We start from the raw sequence: 24,858 nt of genomic DNA, 5'->3' as shown, positions 1-24,858 counted from the left end.
CTCTAGAGGAGATCTGCATGGAGGAATGGGACAAAATACCAGCAACAGTGTGTGAAAACCTTGTGAAGACTTACAGAAAACGTTTGACCTCTGTCATTGCCAACAAAGGGTATATAACAAAGTATTGAGATAAACTTTTGTTATTGACCAAATACTTATTTTCCACCATAATTTGCAAATCAATTCATTAAAAATCCTACAATGTGATTTTCTGGATTTGTTTTTCTAATTTTGTCTGTCATAGTTGAAGTGTACCTATGATGAAAATTACAGGCCTCTCTCATCTTTTTAAGTGGGAGAACTTGCATAATTGGTGGCTGACTAGATACTTTTTTGCCCACTGTATGTATGTATGTATATATATATATATATATATATATATATATATATATATATATATATATAGGTATGTGTGTATATATATATTTATGTATATGTATGGGTAAATACGTGTATGTATATGGATATATATATATTTATGTATATGTATGGGTAAATACGTGTATGTATATGGATATATATATATTTACCAAAAAAAGATATGGGGGATTGGAAATTATGCAGACAATTACATTGATGGAAGCAACAATCTTTCCGCAATATTAAGCTGATCCACCCCTATAGAAAAAAAAGAGAGAAAAGATAAGGAGAGTGATGGAGTGCTGCATCAGATGCTCTGGCCTCTACAATCACCCGACCTCAACCCAACCGCAGAGTGAAGGAAAAGCAGCCAACAAGCGCTTAGCATATGGTGGAACTCATTCAAAATGGTTGGAAAAGCATTCCAACTGAAGCTGGTTGAGAGAATGCCAAGATTGTGCAAAGCTGTCATCAAGGCAAAGGGTGGCTACTTTGACGAATCTCAAATATAAAATATATCATGATTTGTTTAACACTTTTTTGGTTACTGCATGATTCCATATGTGTTTTTTCATAGTTTTGATGTAAAGAAAAATACTTGAATGAGTAGGTTTTTCCAAACTCTTGACTGGTATTGTATATCATATGTTATTTCAAAAATATGATGTATGATTCTGAGAGAGAAAGTTTGATGTAGTGTAAGAAGCCTCAAACCTTTCACAGGGGTAAGGGCAATGTCAACCTTGACTAAATACGTATATAGTAACAGTTGTGCTATACAGAGTGCATCATTTCTAGTGTAGTCACTGAAGGCCTAGGAAGTCAGACAGCTTCAGTCAGAAAGCACAGAGCAGCTGTAGCTCTGTACAGCAGCTGTGGGCCTGTGCTATCCCATTCACTCCTGGAATGTCTGCAATTGCCCAGTATGCATTTAGCAATACACATAAGACCATTATCACACACACACAACACAGACTTGCACTTACTGACACATGTAATCACTTATGGTTAACACCCACTCTAGACTGAGGCTGTCTTTGTACATTCACAAGAAATCTCTGAAAAAATGGTATAAGAGTAACTTCACTAAAATGATGGATAAAATAATTGATATGACTTTAAGATGGATGGGATGGGTACAATATGAATATACTGCATGAAATAAGTAGGCTACGGTTCTTACATAAGGTAATAAGAGCTTGGGTATATTTTGTAATGTGTACACATCAATTGTTATGTCAACAAACAGAAGTGGCAAGAGATTTGGCCTAGCTACACTATATACACAAAAATATGTGGACACCCCTTTAAATTAGTGGATTTGGCCATTTCAGCCACAACCATTACGGACACACACACAGCCAAGCAATCTCCATAGACAAACACTGGCAGTAGAATGGCCTTACTGAAGAGCTCAGTGACTTTCAATGTGGCACCCTCATAACCTTTCAAACAAGTCAGTTTGTCAAATTTCTGCTCTGCTAGAGCTGCCCCAGTCCACTGTAACAGGCTGACTACACCGCTCGGGTCGCGTGTGCGAGCATTGCAAAATAACTTTAGAAATCTATGTTATTCAATTATTGCACCCACACTGCTCGCGTGCACCAACGAGCGTATGCGTTGCCAAGAGCTAAAATAGAATTCAGTTCTATTTCTGACGCAGATCGCGCTGCAAGTTCTGCCTCTCCCATCTCCTCATTGGTTTATAGAAGCAGGCACCCACGTGCCATCTCCTCATTGGTTATACCCAGTGGGTGACTGAAAGACGAATGAAGCCAGTGGCAGTAATGCACCCAATTTATGAAAGTTTCCAATCGCAATATAAAGTCAAGAGAAGAAAAAGCCTGGAAGGAGGAGAGATGACTAGAAACGATTCAGTTGACCGTTTTATGTGTGGATTAATTGGCAGAGTAGAGGACCTTGTGCATTTCAGGTAAAATCACAACTCAATGTTTATATCCCAGGACAAATTAGCTAGCAACAGCAAGCTAGCTAAAAAGTACAAATTAGCTAGCAAGTGCAAGCTAGCTAGCTATATTGCCATAAATGTTTCATGCTTTTCGACCTGTCCCCAAATTAATACAATTGTTTCAGTGTTTGTTTTGATATTTTAACCTACGTGTCATGATCGCATTTGGTGTGGGGGGACAAAATACATTTATGCATGATGGCGCATACGCGCAGACGGTTTGGTGCTGTTATTGTGAAGTGGAAACGTCTAGGAGCAGTGTTGTGTTCGAGACCATCTAAAGCAAGACCGATTCAAGACCCAGACCGGAGCGAATCGAGTCCGAGTCAAGAACAAGACCGGAGCGAATCGAGTCCGAGTCAAGACCAAGACCGGAGGGGGGAGCGAGACCGAGTCAAGACCGAGACCGGGAGGGAGACGAGGGGTCCGAGACCAAGTCAAGACCAAGATCAGAAAAATGCGAGTCCAATTCAAGAACATGATTGTAATTTTGTCAAATAGCCACCATAATAAGAGTTTAAAATGTCCAGTATGTCTGTGTTCATATTTCAGAAGAACACATATGGTTTCTTTAGACATTAAGAATGGTGGGACAAATGCATGCTGAAATGCAAATTGAGCCTCTTTACACATTTTAAAAAAAAACACACAAAAAACACTTTAAATGTAATAAAAATATATATATATATATTTCACTTTTATTTAACCAGGTAAGACAGTTGAGAACAAGTTCTCATTTACAACTGCAACCTGGCCAAGATAAAGCAAAGCAGTGTGACAAAAACAACAACACAGAGTTACAAATAAACAAACATACAGTTTAACACAAAATAAAAGAAAAATAGAAAAAAATTATATGTACAGTGTGTGCTAATGTAGAAGAGTAGGGAGGTTGGCAATAAATAGACCCAGGAGGCAAAAATAATTACAATTTAGCATTAATACTGTGATAGATGTGCAGATGATGCATGTGCAAGTAGAGATACTGGGGTGCAAAAGAGCAAGAGGGTAAGTAATAATATGGTGATGAGGTAGTCAGGTGTACTATTTACAGATTGGCTGTGTACAGGTACATTGATAGATAAGCTGCTAAGACAGCTGATGCTTAAAGTTAGAGAGGGAGTTGTAAGTCTCCAGCTTCAGAGATTTTTGCAATTCGTTCCAGTCATTGGCAGCAGAGAACTGAAAGGAAAGGTGGCCAAAGGAAGTATTGGCTTCGGGGATGACCAGTGCAATATACCTGCTGGAGAGTGTGCTATGGGTGGGTGTTGCTATGGTGACCAGTGAGCTGAGATAAGGCGGGGCTTTACTTAGCAAAGACTTATAGACGACCTGGAGCCAGTGGGTTTGGCGACGGATATGTAGCGAGGGCCAGCAAACGAGAGCATACAGGTCGCAGTGGTGGGTAGTATATGGGGCTTTGGTAATAAAATGGATGACACTGTGATAGACTACATCCAGTTTGCTGAGTAGAATGTTGGGGGCTTGAGTGAAGCATGAGTAAAGGATGCTTTGTTTGCGGAATAGGAAGCCGAATCTAGATTACATTTTCGATTGGAGATGCTTAATGTGAGTCTGGAAGGAGAGATTACAGTGTAACCAGACACCTAGGTATTTGTAGTTGTCCACATATTCTAAATCAGAACTGTCCAGAGTAGGGATGACAGTTGGGTGGGAGGGTGCGGGCAGCAATCGGTTGAAGAGCATGCACTTCGTTTTACTAGCATTTAAAAGCAGTTGGAGGCCACGGAAGGAGTGTTGTATGTCGTTGAAGCTCATTTGGAGGTTTGTTAGCACAGTGTCCAAAGAATGGCCAGATGTATACAGAATGGTGTTGTCTGCGTAGAGGTGGATCAGAGAACCACCAGCAGCAAGAGCGACATCATTGACTTACAGTGCCTTGCGAAAGTATTCGGCCCCCTTGAACTTTGCGACCTTTTGCCACATTTCAGGCTTCAAACATAAAGATATAAAACTGTATTTTTTGTGAAGAATCAACAACAAGTGGGACACAATCATGAAGTGGAACGACATTTATTGGATATTTCAAACTTTTTTAACAAATCAAAAACTGAAAAATTGGGCGTGCAAAATTATTCAGCCCCTTTACTTTCAGTGCAGCAAACTCTCTCCAGAAGTTCAGTGAGGATCTCTGAATGATCCAATGTTGACCTAAATGACTAATGATGATAAATACAATCCACCTGTGTGTAATCAAGTCTCCGTATAAATGAACCTGCACTGTGATAGTCTCAGAGGTCCGTTAAAAGCGCAGAGAGCATCATGAAGAACAAGGAACACACCAGGCAGGTCCGAAATACTGTTGTGAAGAAGTTTAAAGCCGGATTTGGATACAAAAAGATTTCCCAAGCTTGAAACATCCCAAGGAGCACTGTGCAAGCAATAATATTGAAATGGAAGGAGTATCAGACCACTGCAAATCTACCAAGACCAGGCCGTCCCTCTAAACTTTCAGCTCATACAAGGAGAAGACTGATCAGAGATGCAGCCAAGAGGCCCATGATCACTCTGGATGAACTGCAGAGATCTACAGCTGAGGTGGGAGACTCTGTCCATAGGACAACAATCAGTCATATATTGCACAAATCTGGCCTTTATGGAAGAGTGGCAAGAAGAAAGCCATTTCTTAAAGATATCCATAAAAAGTGTCGTTTAAAGTTTGCCACAAGCCACCTGGGAGACACACCAAACATGTGGAAGAAGGTGCTCTGGTCAGATGAAACCAAAATTGAACTTTTTGGCAACAATGCAAAACGTTATGTTTGGCGTAAAAGCAACACAGCTCATCACACTGAACACACCATCCCCACTGTCAAATATGGTGGTGGCAGCATCATGGTTTGGGCCTGCTTTTCTTCAGCAGGGACAGGGAAGGTGGTTAAAATTGATGGGAAGATGGATGGAGCCAAATACAGGACCATTCTGGAAGAAAACCTGATGGAGTCTGCAAAAGACCTGAGACTGGGACGGAGATTTGTCTTCCAACAAGACAATGATCCAAAACATAAAGCAAAATCTAAAATGGAATGGTTCAAAAATAAACATATCCAGGTGTTAAAATGGCCAAGTCAAAGTCCAGACCTGAATCCAATCGAGAATCTGTGGAAAGAACTGAAAACTGCTGTTCACAAATGCTCTCCATCCAACCTCACTGAGCTCGAGCTGTTTTGCAAGGAGGAATGGGAAAAAATGTCAGTCTCTCAATGTGCAAAACTGATAGAGACATACCCCAAGCGACTTACAGCTGTAATCGCAGCAAAAGGTGGCGCTACAAAGTATTAACTTAAGGGGGCTGAATAATTTTACACGCCCAATTTTTCAGTTTTTGATTTGTTAAAAAAGTTTGAAATATCCAATAAATGTCGTTCCACTTCATGATTGTGTCCCACTTGTTGTTGATTCTTCACAAAAAAATACAGTTTCATATCTTTATGTTTGAAGCCTGAAATGTGGCAAAAGGTCGCAAAGTTCAAGGGGGCCGAATACTTTCGCAAGGCACTGTATATAGAGAAAAGAGTTGGCCTGAGAATTGAACCCTGTGGCACCCCCATGGAGAATGCCAGAGGTCCGGACAACAGGCCCTCTGATTAGACACACTGAACTCTGTCTGAGAAGTAGTTGGTGAACCAGGCGAGGCAGTCATTTGAGAAGCCAAGGCTATTGAGTCTGCCGATAAGAATGCGATGATTGACAGAGTCGAAAGCCTTGGCCAGGTCAATGAAGACGGCTGCACAATACTGTCTTTTATCGATGGTGGTTATGATATTGTTTAGGACCTTGAGCATGGCTGAGGTGTTGCTGCAGGGGTGCTGAGATGTTGGCCAGGGTAGGGGTAGCCAGGTGGAAAGCATTGCCAGCCGTGGAAAAATACTTATTGAAATGATTGATTATCGTAGATTTATCGGTGGTGACAGTGTTTCCAATCCTCAGTGCAGTGGGCCGCTGGGAGGAGGTGCTCTTATTCTCCATGGACCTTACAGTGTCCCAAAACTTTTGGGAATTAGTGCTACAGAAAGCAAATTTCTGTTTGAAAGAGCTAGCCTTTGCTTTCCTAACTGACTGAGTATATTGGTTCCAGACTTCCCTGAAAAGTTGCATATATTGAATAGCAGCTATTCGATGTTAATGCAGAATGCCACAGGATGTTTTTGAGTTGGTCAAGGGCAGTCAAGTCTGGGGTGAACCAAGGGCTATATCTGTTCTTAGTTATACATTTTTTGAATGGGGCATGCTTATTTAAGATGGAGAGGAAAGCACTTTTGAAGAGCAACCAGGCATCCTCTACTGATGGGATGAGGTCAATATCCTTCTAGGATACCCAGGTCAGGTTGATTAGAAAGGCCTCCTCGTTGAAGTGAAATTTAAAAAATAATACAAGTATATTCAAAATATATATGAAGAAAAACAATATATACAAGGGACGGGACAAGACAATCAAAACAGACATCCCCACTGCTACGCCATCTTGGAAAGAAGACGGCAGGATGATTAGTTAGTCATAAATGATGACTCACCCAAACACAGTAGGGAACAATGAGAGCTAAGGATTTATAAAATAACAAATATTAATAATTATTTTCAATGATGTTCTGATTTAATCTCTTCAGTTTTTGTTAGAAAAGGAAAGTGTTAACACCGAAGATAACAAAAAAATATCCAAACAGGATTTATCTTGGGTGGTCTCTGGGGAGATAAATCTACCTAGCTAAGTCAGCCATTGGCTAGGCCATCAGACGCTTGATATAAGGCATCTGCCATTCAACTGTGCTATAGCAAAATTTTGGAGTGATGGTGGAATCAACCAATCACATTGACCTGTAATGAGTGGGACCATTTTTACAAAAATGTATGGAAACATCTGCCTTCTTGAAGGCGAACAGGCCACTGTACAATAGCAAGAAGTTAAGTTTTTTGCAATGGGAAGTACTAGTTTCAATTGGGTAATGCTTAGCCTAATGGTTGTGTTTTTGAATTCTTATGATTGGGACCTACTAGCTTATTTTGTCCGAATGAATGAACTGCTTATCCTTTATTAAAGTGACCAGTGATTCCATGACTATGTACAGTGCCTTGGGGATGCGAAAATATATATTTTTTAAATGTTTGCTAATTTATAACAAATTCAAAACAGAAATACGTTATTTATTTAAGTTTTTAAGTATTCAGCCACTTTGCTATGAGACTCGAAATTGAGCTCAGGTGCATCCTGTTTCCATTGATCATCCTTGAGATGTTTCTACAACTTGATTGGAGTCCACCTGTTGTAAATTCAATTGATTGGACATGATTTAGAAAGGCACACACCTGTCTATATAAGGTCCCTGTCACACCATGACCTTAGTTATCTTTGTTTTCTTTATTATTTGGTTAGGTCAGGGTGTGACAAGGGTGGTTTGTGTAGTTTTTGTATTGTCTAGGGTTTTTTGTATGTTTATGGATTTTCCCTGGTCTAGTTATTTATATATGTCTATTGTTGCCTAGATTGGTTCTCAATCAGAAGCAGCTGTTTATCGTTGTATTCCTTGGATAGTTTGTGGGTTGTTATTCTATGTTTAGTTGCCCGTTTGCACTAGTCATACAGCGTCACGGTTTGTTTTGTTGTTTTGTATAGTTTTGTTCAGTGTTCATTCTTTTCATTAAAAGAGTTATGTACGCTTATCACGCTGCGCCTTGGTCTCCTCATTATGACGACCGTGACAGTCCCACAGTTGACACTGCATGTCAGAGCAAAAACCAAGTCATGAGGTCAAAGGATTTGTCCTTTAAAGCTCCGAGATAGGATAGTGTCGAGGCACAGATCTGGTGAAGGGTACCAAAAAATATCTGCAGCATTGACGATCCTCAAGAACACAATGGCCTCATTCATTCTTAAATGGAAGAAGTTTGGAATCACAAAGACTCTTCCTAGAGCTGGCCACCCAGCCAAACTGAGCAATCGGGGGAGAAGGGCCTTGGTCAGGGAGGTGACCAAGAACCCGATGGACACTGTGATAGAGCTCTAGAGTTCCTCTATCGAGATGGGAGAACCTTCCAGAAGGACAACCATCTCTGCAGCACTCCACCAATCAGGCCTTTATGTTAGAGTGGCCAGATGGCAGCCACTCCTCAGTAAAAGGCACATGACAGCCGGCTTGGAGTTTGCCAAAAGGCACCTAAAGGACTCTTAGACCATGAGAAACAAGATTATCTGATCTGATGAAACCAAGATTCAACTTTTTGGCCTGAATGCCAAGCATCACGTCTGGAGGAAACTTGGCACCAGTCAGGATCGAGGGAAAGATGAATGGAGCAAAGTACAGAGAGATCCTTGATGAAAACCTGCTCCAGAGTGCTCAGGACCTCACACTGAGGAGAAGGTATATAAATATATAAAAACCTCATTTTGATTTGTCATTGTGGGGTATTGCTTTGATGCACCTGTACTGACCTCGCCTTCTGGATGATAGTGGGGAGAAAAGGCGGTGACTTGGACGGTTACCTTTGCTTTCTTGGGTACAGGAACAATGGTGGACATCTTGAAGCATGTGGGGACAGCAGACTGGGATAGGGAGAGTTGAATATGTCCGTAAACACTCAAGCCAGCTGGTCTGCGCATGCTCTGAGGACACGGCTAGGGATACCGTCTGGGCCGGCAGCCTTGCGAGGGTTAACATGCTTAAACGTCTTACTCACGTTGGCCAATAAGAACGAGAGCCCACAGTCCTTGGGAATGGGCCACCTTTGGTGGCACTGTGTTGTCCTCAAAGTTGGTGAAGAAGGTGTTTAGCTTGTTGGGGAGCAAGACGTCAGTGTCCGTGATGTGGCTGGTTTTCCCGATGTGGCTGGTAATCCATGATTGTCTAGAGTCTCGTGTCTAAGCCATTGAATTGCGACTCCACTTTGTCACTGTACTGACGTTTTGCCTTTTTGATTGCCTTACGTAGGACATAACTACACTGTATGTATTCAACCATATTCCCATTCATCTTACCATGGTTAAATGCTGTGGTTCGCGCTTTCAGTTTTGTGCGAAGGCTGCCATCTATCCACAGATTTGGTTTGGGTAGGTTTTAATAGTCACAGTGGGAACAACTACCGTATACACTTCCTGATGAACTTAGTCACCGTGTCAGTGTAAACGGCAATGTTATTCTCAGAAGCAAGCCGGAACATATCCCAGTCCTCGTGATCAATACAATCTTGATGCATGGATTCCGATTGGTCAGACCAGCATTAAATAGACCTTAGCAAGGCTACTTCCTGTTTGAGTTTCTGCCTACAGGAAGGAAGGAGCAGAATGAGTCGTGGTCTTATTTGCCAAAGGGAGGGTGGGGGAGGGACTTGTAGCCTTCACGGAAGGGAGAGTAACAGGCGGTCGAGAGTTTTTGAAGTGTGAGTACTACAAGGCAATGTGTTGATAGAACTTTGGTAGTATTTCCCTCAAATTTGCTTTCTCACCAGCTATAATAAATGCAGCCTCGGGATATGTGGTTTCCAGATTGCACAAAGTCCAGAGTAGTTCCGTGAGGGCCGTTGTGGTATTGGCTTGAGGGGGAATATACACGGCTGTGACTATAACTGAAGAGAATTATATTGGGAGATAATACGGTCTGCATTTGATTAGGAAGTATTCTAGGTCGGGTGAACAAAAGGAATTGAGTTCCTGTATGTTATCACAATCACACCATGAGTAGTTAATCATGATCAATCATACACCTCAACCTTTCTTCCTCCCAGAGTTTTATATAATAATAATAATGCTAAGTTTGTTAGATGCTAGAAGCAGAGCTGCCATGTCTGTCGCGCCAGCTTCACCATCTGGCAGTCCGATGGACTAATCTGGGTTTGGTGGATGCCAGGAGAACGCTACCTGGCCCAATGCATAGTGCCAACTGTAAAGTTTGGTGGAGGAGGAATAATGGTCTGGGGCTGTTATTCATGGCCCCTTAGTTCCAGTGAGGAAAAATCTTAACGCTACAGCATACAATGACATTCTAGACGATCTGTGCTTCCAACTTTGTGGCAACAGTTTGGGGAAGGCCCTTTTCTGTTTCAGCATGACAATGCCCCCGTGCACAAAGCAAGGTTCATAAAGAAATGGTTTGTCGAGATCGGCATGGAAGAACTTGACTGGCCTGCACAGAGCCCTGACCTCAACCCCAACAAACACTTTTTGGATGAATTGGAACGCCGAATGCAAGCCAGGCCTAATCGCCTAACCACAGTACCCAAACTCACTAATGCTCTGGTGGCTGAATGGAAGCAAGTCCCCGCAGCAATGTTCCAACATCTAGTGGAAAGCCTTCCCAGAAGAGTGAAGGCTGTTATAGCAGCGAAGGGGGGGGATCAACTCCATATCAATGACCATGATTTTGGAATGAGATGTTGGATGAGCAGGTGTCCACATACACTACATGACCAAAGGTATCTTCTGATCCATGGTTACCTGCAACTCGCCTATGTTTAATGAGCACACTGACATAGGCCTGCATACAAAAACAAAGCATACACAGGGGTTATATTGGCTATGGGGAAAACATTGGAGCTCATCTCATAAGGTGAGTCCATCCATGGGGAAAGAGGGGGGGGGGGGGGGGGGGGGTTGGTGTTGTTCATCATCATGTGGGAATCACGTGGGAGGGGTCTAATGTCAGCTTGGAGTTTACAGTAGACAATAAGAAACAGCACTGGATGCATGACATCACGTGTTGTAACCATGTTATAACGTTAGCAAACAATGACTAGTTTTTTTTACATCTATTATTTACTATCATGCAACCAAAATCATTGTAATATTGGCATGTAGCCGATTTTGGGATTATGTTCAAATGCATTACAACTGTATGGCCATGACAATATATAAGACTGATCTTTATACTGTTTTTGGTAATGAGAAACTACGGATGACGACACCTGTATCAGTCAACTCACAATAACTCCCCCTGCCTTCGTTCTCTTCTTTCCTTATATGCCCCCTTTCCTGCCCACCTCGAGTCCAGTAGGCCTATATCGACCTGCCAGGAACTACGTGTCAGCTGACAGTCACACACGCACGATAGGAGGTAAATATAATGAAGATCACTGGGAGAGTCGAAAACAACCACGTAGACAAATGCCATTGGCATCTTACCTTCGACACATTTCTCTAGAGTCTCCTAAAATCCCCACCAAGGCGCGGGATATCCAGCAAAACAATATAACCCGCTGAGCTGTCAGTGAAACGTTCTACTGCTCACTGTTGTTGCACACACATTTCTTGGAAGAGACAATATGCGGATACAATGTTTCATTTTTTTGCAAACATTCACAGATTCTCTCTTCGCTTCTTCTCTGCCTCTGGTTTCTCCGTAACCGTTGACATTAATTAATAAAATAGAGCTCGTCGTCCGCTGTTGATCTATCGAATCGCTTGCCTGTCTAAGCAAACTCCTTGCTCCGGTCAAACGCTTCGCCACGCCCACAGACGTTAGTTTCTGAAGTATGTTGTGAACATAGAGCCACAGAGTTTCTAAACCCAGATGCGCAACATCGCAAGACTTCCGGGAACGCTTGAGAAACAGACCAAACAGACCATTTGCGGTTTGATAAGTCAATGAGAGAAGTGATAGGGTATTCCTTAGTTGTGAATTTTCTCGAAATCTAAAGTCACAACCTACATTCGAGTCAATGTCTTAAGTATTTGAGCTTGTTATTACTTCAGCCTCGTGAGAGTGACAAGGAATGCCATTGAGTTGATGGCTTGCACATGCGTAGTTTGGCGCGTGACTACCCGTTAGACCCGATTACGTGTTTCTACGCATGAGCTTAGCTAGCCAACGTCGCCATGACATCGCATACAAGTGTGATCGGGGATTTCTATTGTAGAAGCAGTTTTAGGCTGTCTTCATGCTGTACTGCCTTCGATCGAGCAGTGTAAGAATTCAATGGCAGTTTCTTTTGCGTTGGGGACAACTGTAGCATTGTAGCTAAATTTAACCCTAACCTCAGTCTCCTAACCTGACACGCTAATTCACCTAGCCTAGTGGTTAAGAATGTTGGGCCAGTAACTGAAAGGTCGCTGGTTCGAAATCCCCAAACCGAAGGTGGAAAATTCTGCTTTTCTGCCCATGAGCAAGGTAGTTAACCCCCCAAAACAACTGCTCCCTAGACGTCGATTAAGGCTCTGATTCAGAGGCTTTGGGTTAACTGCGGAAGACACATTTCGGTAGAATGCATTCAGTTGTGCAACTGACTATGTATCCCCTTCTCTAATTCATCTAACTTGCAACATCAGTTATCCTAACCTACTATGTAAACAAAGCATCTATGTTGAGAAACCATCAGTCTCATAACACCAGAAGTGACCAATGCCAGGTATCCTGATATCAGGGATGAATGACATCATACTGACCATGTTTCGCCAACTCACTGTGCACAGGTGGAGTCAACATTCAAAGGAGGAGGAGCTGGCTCTTTGTCAGTGGTCAGAAATATTTTGCCAAGCCAAATCTCAAATGTACTCTTAAAGATGCAATATGTAACTTTTTGGGCTACCCGACCAAATTCACATGGAAATTAGTGAATTATAGATTTGTCAGTCAATTAAAGCAAGTCTAAGAAGTGGTAGATGTTTTCTATGTGCTCTATTTCTTTGCTTCCTGTTCTTAAATTTCATGTTTGCCTCTTCTACTTGAGGTTTTGTACACGAGCTTTAAACAGCTAAAAATACAATATTTTTGGTTATGGAAAATATGTTTTACAGTGGTTTAGGTGGTACAATGTTTCTCTACACTCTACACTTATTTATTTAGTCAATCTCTGCATAGTGCATATTTTAGATATTTTATACACTATTAGATTGTAACATTTAAAAAATGTATGAATGTGTTCATTTAATAAATACATTATTATTTTTAGTCCATGGCATATTGTGGAGAATTAGGGGGCAACCCCGGCCGTGACCCGAACCCTGGTCCAGCTACTGTCAAGCCAACACCTTTATGCCAAGAGGACCAAACCTCTTGAGGATGTCACTAGTTGATATCGTTATAATATTTTTTGCACAAATTCGAGATATCAGCTATAATTATTAGATGCATTAAATATGGCCACTAAAGGCCTTTCAAAATGTCTGCCTCTCCACACAAATATAATTTTTTCTCATGTCATTTTTTTTGCATTATCATGTAGGGCTTTGACGTCAATTGATGTTTTAATTTGATGTAATAATTGGTGTAGGCCTAATTAGAAAAATTAAGTTGGGGTGGAAATAGGCCTAACAATGTCCAGATAATGACTTGAGTTAAATTCACAGGATCTGTCCAGGTTAAAACGTAATGAGAAATACATGATTAACACATGGTGAGGTCAAGGTCAACCGTGCTCTTGTTATTAATAAGGACAATGAGAACCTTTTAATCATCCCTTGAGCCATTTCTCTATTTATCTGAAGTTCTCTTTTCCTTTTATTACAATAGTTGTTACATAGCCAATACAGGCTGAGTAAAGTCATACATACATACACACACACACACAATAATATATTGTAACGTAATTTTTAAAAATGAATGTGTTAATTTAATAAATAAAGGATTCTTCATAGTCTGTGGCATATTGTGGAGAATTAGGGGGCAACCCCGGCCACGACTCGAACCCTGGTCCAGCAGAGGGAGCACGCTCCTATCCACATCAACAGGACCACAGCGGAGAAGGTGAAAAGCTTCATCTTCCTCTGCGTGCACATCACTGACAATCTGAAATGGTCCACCCACACAGAAAGTGTGGTGAAGAAGGCGCAACAGCGCCTCTTCAACCTCAGGAGGCTGAAGAAATTCAGCTTGACCCCTAAGACCCTCACAAACTTTTACAAATGCAAAATTGAGAACTTCCTGTCGGGCTGTATCACCGCCTGGTACAGCAACTGCAATGCCCGCAACCACAGGACTCTCCAGAGGGTGGTGCGGTCTACCAAACGCATCACCGGGGGCACACTGCCTGCCCTCCAGGACACAAACAGCCCCCAATGTCACAGGAAGGCCAAAAAGATCATCAAGGACATCAATCACCCGAGCCACAGCCTGTTCACAACGTTACCATCCAGAAGGCTAGGCCAGTGTAGGTGCATCAAAGCTGGGACGAGAGACTGAAAGACAGCTTCTATCTCAAGGCCATCAGACTGTTAAATAGCCATCATTAGCCTGCTACCACCCGGTTACTCAACCCTGCACCTTAGATGCTGCTGCCATATATTCATGCTACATCCATACTATATACATATACATGGAATCACTGGCCACTTTAATAATGGAACACTGGTCACTTTAATAATGTTTACATACTGCTTTACTAATTTCATGTGTATATACTGTACTCTATTCTATGTTTTTCCGACATTGCTCGTCCTAATGTTTATATATTTCTTAATTCCATTCTTTTACTTTTAGATTTGTGTGTATTGTTGTGAATTGTTAAATACTACTGCACTGTTGGAGCTAGGAACACAGGCCTTTCGCTACACCCACAATAACATCTGCTAAATTTGTGTATGCGACCAATATAATTTGATTTGATTTGACAAACAAATCAACTCGGAAGTCATAGCTCCCTCCTGTTTTACCCTTTTCATCCCCCCTTCCCTCCTACCCTTGTTGTTCATCCCATAACATTTATAAACATATTGTACTGTAGAACGAGTGTTGTAGCACTCGAGACCGGTCTCAAGACAATATTATGAGTGTCTCGGTCTTGTCTCGGTGTCATATACATTTGTACTCGGTCTTGACTCGGTCTCGGACTCGTAATTTCTTTCAGAGACCAGCCGAGACCAGCGGAGAAAAAACTCATAATTATCAGCTTCCATTTATTAAGTGCATAAAACTGCTTCACCAGGTCCAATATAGACACTCATTTCTTGATACCTTAATTCCTGAACAGTCTTTATATCTATTCTAGAAGTTTGCGCAGTGGCGAACCTATTGGACCTAGTGTGTGACAACTTCGTCAGGACAGCAACAGTAATACTGACAGCAACAGTAATAGGAGAGTGCACTTTTTGTAAAACACAAAAAGTCCACAAACAATTATTATTGTTATTATTTTATTAATCCTTAGAGGTGTAGAGGGCCCTCATTGTTCCCCACTGTGTTTGGGTTAGTAATACTTTGTATAGTGGCTCTGTTTTCCCTCAGCATGCATTTTGTCACCATTCTGAATGTCTAAAGAATTCATATGTTGTTCTGAAATATGAACACAGAAATCCTGGACATTTTGAATTGTTATGGTGGTGATTTGACAAAATTCATGGTCTTGAACTGGATTCACATTTTTTCTGGTCTCAGTCTTGACTCGGGCTCGGGCTCGTCTCCCCCCCCCCCCCCCCCTAACCAGACCCCCCATACCTCTTATGCATGGTCACGCCTGATATGCCCTTTTCTTGTCCATCTCAATGTCCATTCCATTTACTAATCAGGTCACACAATTAGGAATAACGTCTTGATTGGACTTAATTGGTGGTTTTGAGGCCATGTCACAGCCTAAGAGACGGAGCAAGAGGTATAAAAGGGTACCTTTTGGCAAGGAACATGAACAAAGACAATCAACCTTTACCAAGATCAACCATCGACAAATTCGCAGATCATCCTCACCAAAGCCTCAACCTCAACACAGTAAGTGTGTCTTCTGTATCTCATACAGTGTTTGTATTTTCTCTGACAATCTTAAAACGACTTAATCTTAAAAAAAAGAAAAAACATGTTTCTGTAACAGACTTTGCAATAATTATTGCAGCAATAAACTGTCTATGATTGATAATACCATCTTATCTCTATCCTGAGACAAGTAGCATCAACTTAAATCAATTTTTCCTTCTTTCTCAGTGGCTATGTTTGGCACCTCAGTGTCCGCCCTCTGTCTGCTGTTCCTGCTATCTGTATGCACTGCCTGCTACATCTCCAACTGCCCCATAGGAGGCAAGAGATCAGCCCTTGCTTTCCCATCCAGAAAGGTACCAAGTAATTCTGAGCAGTTCCTCTTTGTTATTGTCTATTATTACAGTGTGTCTGTTATAGAGTTAGATTCGTGGCTACATATAGGCTTGCATCTTTCCTTTGAAGGGTTGAGATTGCACGTTCAAATCAAAGGTTATTGCATGTCAATACTGTATATCCCCCTCCTTTCCCCCCTTTTCTTTAGACTACAAAAACACTCTTATATATATGAACAAAAACTTACAGACACACAAATAATGACGCTCATCTGCCCAGATCTGCATGCTCACTAGTGCCTGCATTATTGTTTGCCACTTGGCCTTAAATTGTACCAATTTGTTTTTTCTCGGACGCCTAGGCTATTTCAACATTTAAATAATAAATCGTTCAATTTTTTCCATTGTGTGCCGATTGATTGACTTTCAAGTTTTTAGTATACGTCTTTTCAAATTGAGTGATGAGAAGAGAATCGTCCAGCCCATTGGGTATCTCACTACATCCCATATACCTGTCTTGAAATATGCAGACAGATTAAAAGTATCTTTACATTGTAATACTTCTGACAGACAACTCCGTCCACAATTTCCAGACTTTATAGCATTCCCAGAAAGAATGGATTATTGAGTCATTATTAGTTTTGCACTTGAGACATGACTCTGCCGTTGTGCTGTAGAATTGATCATTTTGTCTCTTGTATAATACATTCTATACATACGTTTATACTGGATTAAGCATACACTTTTGTCTTGGTTTTCTAAGAGATTGTCAGTTGGATATGCTCTCTGCAAGGTTTTGTATATCTTCCCAATCATATGAACCATTCTTGTTGGACTCAAATACGATTCCCTCAAGGTTGCGCTGATGTCCAAAATATTTAAAATCAACATTTTGTGATGTGTAACTTTTAAGTTGCATGTATTTGAAACTATCAACATTGGTCAGTCCAAAATTACTTTTTAATTCACGGTTTCTATGCCTTTAGTTTTCAATGTGGACCAAATTATCGGTGATGTCTCAAAAGCTATCCAAGGATTGTTCCATAAGGTTGTGTTTTCAGGGAGTGATATTGGTTCTTGTAAAATACTTTTCATTTTCTTCCATATTGTTAATGTTCTTCACTATGTAGTTCTTAATGTTCTAAGTTTTATCCTTTAAAAATAGACACGTAAAAATATTCTGCGGATGAGCATGCACATCTTCCATACATATCCATTGTTCCTCTTTAGTGCATTTAACAAGTAAAAACCTTGGGTAGTGAGTTTATATAATTTCAAGTCTGAAAGGTTAAAACCACAGTCAGACTTAGGAAGATGTAAAACGGTTTATTCTGTGAATTGTATTTGCCCATATGAAGTCTGTTATGACCAAGTATACCTTTATAAAGAATGTCTTCAGTGGGGTTACCATAAATAAATACAAAAACTTTGTCAGCCATTCCATTCTAAGAGGTTTATTCTACCTGTGAGATTTCTGGGAAAATTATTACATTTAATTAGATCTGCTTTCATATTGTTGCTTTCATAATGGAATAAAGTTCCAATTAAATTAAATTTGTCACATGCGCCAAATGCAACAGGTAGACCTTACCGTGAAATGTTTACAAGCCCTTAACCAACAATGCAGTTAAAGAAATAGAGTTAAGAAAATATTTACCAAATAAACTAAAGTAAAACATTTAAAAAGTTACACGATAAGTTATCTTTATTAATGTGTTGTTTGTTGTCACTTATTAAGCAAACAAAGTATTTAATATTTTCTGTGGTCCACTTAAGGCATTGCTGTAGATCGTGAGTTATTATTTTTCTTGGCATTGTTCATTTTTTTCCACATTCATTTTCTAACCTGACATTTGAGTATTCTGAAAAATATTTTTTAGCAAAGGGGGCATTGACTTTTAAATATTGGTCAGGTATATCAGGAGATCATCTGCAAATAAGTTTAGTTTATATTCATGTTTACCATTACTGATACCTGTTACGTTAACTGGGTCCTGTCTAATTCTTTCTGCATGCGGTTCAATTGCCAGTGCAAACATGAGAGAGGAGAGGGGGCATCCCTGTCTTGTGCCTCTTTCTAAAGCAATTTCATCAGATAATGCATTATTTGTGTATATTTTTGATATAAGACATTTATACAATATTTGTATTAAATGTAAAAGTTTTGAATAGAAAAGGCCATTCAAGACGGTCGAAAGCCTTTTTGGCATCAACAGCCATTATTGATAAATCTATATGTTGTTGTTTTTGTTTGCGTATGGTATTAAACTGAAACATGTTCTTGTATTTGTTTGAGGTTTTTTAATAAACCCTGTTTGATTATCAAGTCTGTAAGACTTTTGCCATCATATTGCCTATAAGCTTTGGTATAATTTTATTGTCACAATTTATTAACCTTATGAGTCTATAATCAGCAGGGGACACTACAGAGAGTTTCCTGGTTTTAATATAACTGAAATAACTGTTTGATATTGAACTAGGAAGTACTGAATTGAGTGACGTGTGTTGTCATTTGTGTAAATAGTGGGGCTACTTTACCCCAAAATGTTTAATAGAATTCTATGGGAAAGCCATCCATACTTGGTTCTTTTTTGTCTGCTGATAGTTGCTTCATAGTTGTTGCGTCTAGGAAAGCTATAAGATCCATCCAACTCTTCTTTTATTTGGATTTATTTACATTTTCATAGAAGCTTTTAAAATGGTAATTAATTGAACTGTTTCTAATGAATGCTTTTGTATCTTTATCTTTTACAATTATAACTGGTTTAGAATGTATTTGTTTATCAATACTGTATATTGTATTGTACTGTTATGAAAAAACTAAATGTTCTATAAATATATCATTTGTTTCTATAATAACAATATAACTATAACTTTCTTTTTCCTATTATCTTTCCAGTGCATGTCATGTGGCCCCGGGGACAGGGGTCGCTGCTTTGGCCCCAATATCTGCTGTGGGGAGGGGATGGGCTGCTACGTGGGCTCGCCAGAAGCAGCTGGCTGCGTGGAGGAGAACTACCTGCCCTCCCCCTGTGAGGCCGGAGGAAGAGTGTGTGGCTCTGAGGAGGGACGTTGTGCTGCACCGGGGATCTGCTGTGACGTGGGTAAGACAAAGACTATACTCCTATTTTCATGTATAGCAAATGTTTCCGTTCACACTGAATGATTCTGCAAAGGAGCAAAACGCATTGTATGCAGTAGGGTTTGTTTTTCTATGGATTGCTGGTTGTGGCAATTTAAATAGACAATTGAATTGTTAATATCATGTGCCAAGCTCTTGTGGTATTGAATACTTTGTCATTGTCAGCAACCAAACTATTTGCTCCACGATTACTAAAGAGTTTAGGAATAAATGTGGTGTTGTGTTAGCCAATGGTAATAATGTACTATTTACATGTATTACTTGTTGTGAGTTCATACAGATTCAGTTTAATATGACAGTTGTGTGACAGATTGTCTATTTTGGTCTTTTCTCTTTTAGAGGGTTGTAGTATTGACCAATCCTGTACTGAGGAGGATGAAGCTGAATACATAAGCCAATCAGTGAGCAGTAGCCATGGCCATGATCTGCTGATGAAGCTTCTGAACATGATTAGCCACACCCCTCCCCACAGAGTCCACAAATAAAACAGCCTCTAATTCAGTGGCAGTCCTGAGTTGAAAGACAGTGTAAAAAATCTGTCACATCTCAATGTCAGAGGCATACCTATGTACATACATTTTGTACAGAAGACAGACATAGATGTAAAGGATTAGTTTTGCTTGTAACTGTTTGTGTAATTGCTTGTGCTTCAAGAGTCAAATAAAGCTTACTGTACAAAAACAACTGTCAGGATAGTCAAGAGCTAGGTTTCCATCCAATTTGTGACCAATTTTTACGTGATTATTCTCAAATCTGCATAAATCAATATGCATATTTTCCCACCAGAGATTTTTCCATCAAGCAAACTTTTTTCTGGATAAAAAGCTGTGCGTGATGACATAGTGCACACAAAAATAACCTTTGACAATAAATTCCTATGTGCCGAATTAAAAATTCAAGTTAAATGGGTTTCCATCGCATTTTCAACTACTGATGGTTTTGTTACAAAAACTGTTGTGTAATATTGCAAATGTGCCCACCCTGGTCTTGGCACATGCACTCTAGCCAATAGCTCACAGATACAGTGTGGGTAGGCTACCTACAATATGAGATTACCATGGATAAGAGCGATATATTTTTAATTTGTCAAACAGCAGCCAAGCATCGATCATCATCTCACCAGAATAAGACCCTCAATATTTATTGTAAAGGTGCATCAAGCTCATCACATTGCACATTCACCACCCTGTGAAGTTCATCATCATTTATTTAATCTGTAGCCTAATAAACTGCATGGTTTCCCTTGTTGTAGTGGGAGGACCACTCAACATAAACTCAGCAAAAAAAGAAACGTCCTCTCACTGTCAACTGCGTTTATTTTCAGCAAACTTAACATGTGGAAATATTTGTATGAACATAACAAGATTCAACAACTGAGACAAACTGAACAAGTTTCACAGACATGTGACTAACAGAAATGGAATAATGTGTCCCTGTACAAAGGAGGGGTCAAAATCAAAAGTGACAGTCAGTATCTGGTGTGGCCACCAGCTGCATTAAGTACTGCAGTGCATCTCCTCCTCATGGACTGCACCAGATTTGCCAGTTCTTGCTGTGAGATGTTACCCCACTCTTCCACCAAGGCACCTGCAAGTTCCCGGACATTTCTGGGGGGAATGGCCCTAGCCCTCACCCTCCGATCCAATAGGTCCCAGACGTGCTCAATGGGATTGAGATCCAGGCTCTTTGCTGGCCGTGGCAGAACACTGACATTCCTGTCTTGCAGGAAATCACGTACAGAACAAGCAGTATGGCTGGTGGCATTGTCATGCTGGAGGGTCATGTCAGGATGAGCCTGCCGGAAGGGTAACAAATGAGGGAGGAGGATGTCTTCCCTGTAACACACAGCGTTGAGATTGCCTGCAATGACAAAAAGCTCAGTCCAATGATGCTGTGACACACCGCCCCAGACCATGACGGACCCTCCACCTCCAAATCGATCCCGCTCCAGAGTACAGGCCTCGGTCTTTGACAATTGCCTCCACACCTTTTATAGTCAACATTGATAGTCATGCAATAAACTGCAGAGGTTTGATTGCAAAAGGATTTCACATTTAATTGACAATCACACAATTTGATCTAAATTCAGATAAAACATATACAATAAACAATCATACTGTAATATACACTGAGTGTACAAAACATTATGAACACCTGCTCTTTCCATGACATAGACTGACCAGGTAAATCCAGGTGAAAACTATGATCCCTTATTGACGTAACTATGTAACTAGCTATGATCCCTTATTGATGTAACTATGTAACTAGCTATGATCCCTTATTGATGTTAAATCCACTTCAATCAGTGTAGATGAAGGGGAGGAGACAGGTTAAAGAAGGATTTTTAAGCTTTGAGACCATAGAGACATGTATTGTGAATGTGTGTCATTCAGAGGATGAATGGGCAAAACAAAATATTGAAGTACCTTCGAACGGGGTATGGTAGCAGGTGCCAGGAACATGACACAAACCACACACTAACAATTAGGGGTTCAACAAGGATTCTTCTAAGATCCACAAAGTTTGATAAGACAGCAGGTGCAGGCTTATCAAACTTTGATACGTTTGGTGCAAGATCTCCTCAATTTATGGTAAGGTTTGTCCCTTGCATGAACTAAATTGATATTGTTTTATGATGATACCATCTATATTTTCATTTTTGTGCCAATCTTTTTAAATCAGAAAATGGACACAATTCAATGGATATCAACCAACAAAGAGGTAAGAGACTATGTGGGCTATAAGAATATGTTGAAGGCTGGCTGTATTGGGTGCAGATGACTGAACTGCTCACTTTTGTGTCTGCAATTGACATACAAAAGTATGTCAATTGGTATGTTATGCTGATCACATTAACCATCCTCCTCCCTGACCTCTTCAATGAATATCCCATAGGCCTCTACATTATGGACAAGATATGTTTATGAAAACCATTATCAAAACAGTTTTTTTTTTCATTCACATTCACCTCAAAATCCAAGGTATGAATTCTCTCCTGTGCACGTTTTATCATCTGAAAAATTAATATTTTGGGGATTCACAGACTTCACCCTCCCTACACCTCTGATGAATAAAACAGGAAACCTGCTCGATCACCATGCACTGCAAAATCATTCTGGCTATGGATACGGAGAACATCAACACATTAACATCAACACACCAGAGGATATACCCATTGGACTTGAGGCTCTGCTTGGAGTTTACCTAATATTTCAATTTTTTATTCTGCTTTGCCACTAAAATCATAATAAACACTGATAACTAAAATAGTGTGTTGTTGTTGTTATTGTTAAGCATAATAATAATTATTATTAGGGGAGGGGGATAGTTCAAAAATGAACCCCAAAAGGTTCTTCAAAGGTTCTGAGGATCCATTAAAAGGGGTTCTTTGAAGAACCCTTTTAAAGGGTTCTTCAAATAACTTATAGGGGTTCCCCCACATTTTCAATTTGAAGAACCCCTAAAGGATACTCAAGGAACCTTTTCTTTTTAGAGTGCCTGAACTGCAATGCCATAGCCGCGGAAAGTAGTTTGGGGGTGCTGTGATTTTGTTATTGGGGGTGCTGTGATTTTGTTATTGGGGGTGGGGATGAAGATGTTTTTTTTTGCTTGTGCTGAAGACGTCTGTATTGGTCCACTAATACAGAACTAGTATAGGCCCAGTGCACTACATTTGTGAAAAAAATTCAACAAAATGTATTGGAGTGTTTACCAGCATTTGTAACTGGAGTCTGATAATTATCTGTACAAAACAGTTTAGTAGATGCACTTATCCAGAGCAACTTTTTGTACTGGTCCCCCGTGGGAATCGAACCCACAACCCTAGCATTGCAAGTGTCACACACTACCAATTGAGCCTCAATTCACATCATCACAAACCACTTGATGTGTCAATATACTACTGTATTGTGCATTAAACAACCAATGGTATTGGGCACCTATCTATGTGTTTGTTGAGAGCTTCAGGCAGAGTGTGTCTGTGAGAGTGCAGAAACTCCTCCCACATGCCCTTTACCAGGGCTCCATCTCTACCAGAAAGCAGCCAGAACACAAGCTCCATTTTATAGGGGTGCTGGGGAGAGAGCACAGTGTTAGCCATGGCATACACACACTTCTTAAACCTTAAAGTGGCGAGCCATCATGCATAGCACCTGAATGTCTGTAGCCTGGGCCAAGGTCTGCATGACATTAGTTGCCATGGAAAAGTCACCACTCATTTTTGTAAATTATTAATTTTCATTTTTTATTGAACCTTTATTCAACAAGGCAAGTCAGTTTAGAACAAATTCTTATTTACAATGACGGACTACCCCCATTAGCGTTTGTCATGGCAACGAGGTGCAGCGGTATCCCTATCTGATTCACAATGCTGCCCGCTGAGAGAGGGGACAGAGAGACGGACAAAGAATGAGGAGAGATTAAGGAAAATCTGAGAAAAACATGAGCTATCTTCCAACACTCTCAAATGGCTTAGTTTCTTTTAGAAATGTTCTTCCCAACGGCCTAAATAAGTAATGTGAGCTAAGGAATATGGTAAACTATCAATCAAAAAAGGGGAACATATTGGGGTAAAAAAACACTGTTGCATGGTCACACTTCTCACCGGCGATATTTCCAGCCCCTCCTGTGGGCACTATCATCTCCAAGACGAGTATGGGTGCCCTTGTCTCTGCCTGCTTCAGCCCGCCTACATGAAGGTAGGCATAGAGGAAGTGTGCCAGCTGCATCATTACAGGAGACCTGTTGACTGAATGGATTACATTGAGATTTTGGATCACTGGGCCTACACACAATACCCCATAATGTCAACGTGGAATTATGTTTTTAGACATTTTTACAAATTCATTAAAAATTAAAAGCTGAAATGTCTTGAGTCAATAAGAATTCAACCCCTTTGTTATGGCAAGCCTAAATAAGTTCAGGAGTAAACAAGTCACATAATAAGTTGCATGGATTCACTGTGTACAATAATAACGTTTAACATGATTTTTTAATGACTACCTCATCTCTGTACCTCACACATACAGATCATTTTAAGGTCCCTCAGTTGAGCAGTGCATTTCAATCACTTTACTCTAGATTCAACCACAAAGACCAGGGAGGTTTTCCAATGCCTTGCAAAGAAAGGCAACAATTGTAAAACCAAAAGCTGACATTGAACATCCTTTTGAGCATGGTGAAGTTATTAATTACACTTTGGATGGTGTATCAATACACTCAGTCACTACAAAGATACAGGCGTCCTTTCTAACTCAGTTGCCGGGGAGGAAGGAAACAGCTCAGAGATTTCACTATTAGGCCAATGGTCCCTTTAAAACAGTTACAGTGTAACGGTCTTTGTCGTCTGAAGAAGAGGAATCATCGGACCAAAGCGCTTCGTGATAAGTGTTCATGCTTGTTTTATTAAAACTGAACACTATAACAAAA

The 24,858-nt window shown here is 40.4% G+C and overlaps 2 protein-coding genes across 2 annotated transcripts in view; one reads left to right on the top strand and one right to left on the bottom strand.

The window, feature by feature from the left end:
• The window catches only part of LOC110509832 (ATP-dependent RNA helicase homolog DQX1), a 30,530-nt gene extending 18,445 nt beyond the window's left edge, over window positions 1–12,085 (bottom strand). The window contains exon 1 of the mRNA XM_036967795.2: window positions 11,460–12,085. The gene's annotated coding sequence lies outside the window, so the exon portion shown is untranslated. The remainder of the gene's footprint in view (window positions 1–11,459) is intronic.
• A 3,783-nt stretch (window positions 12,086–15,868) lies between these two features.
• Window positions 15,869–22,698, top strand: LOC110509833 (isotocin-neurophysin IT 1). Its single transcript, XM_021590966.3, has 4 exons — window positions 15,869–15,972; window positions 16,183–16,310; window positions 19,189–19,393; window positions 19,771–22,698. Coding segments are annotated over exons 1-4 (480 nt in total). The 5' UTR covers window positions 15,869–15,971; the 3' UTR covers window positions 19,917–22,698.
• The last annotated feature ends 2,160 nt before the right edge of the window (window positions 22,699–24,858 follow it).

The sequence above is a fragment of the Oncorhynchus mykiss genome, chromosome 29 (assembly GCF_057628025.1).
Source record: "Oncorhynchus mykiss isolate SJ-2025 chromosome 29, ASM5762802v1, whole genome shotgun sequence".
Classification (NCBI taxonomy): domain Eukaryota; kingdom Metazoa; phylum Chordata; class Actinopteri; order Salmoniformes; family Salmonidae; genus Oncorhynchus; species Oncorhynchus mykiss.
The sequence above is the reverse complement of the archived record's forward strand: the minus strand, read 5'-3'. Positions and strand labels throughout refer to the sequence as shown.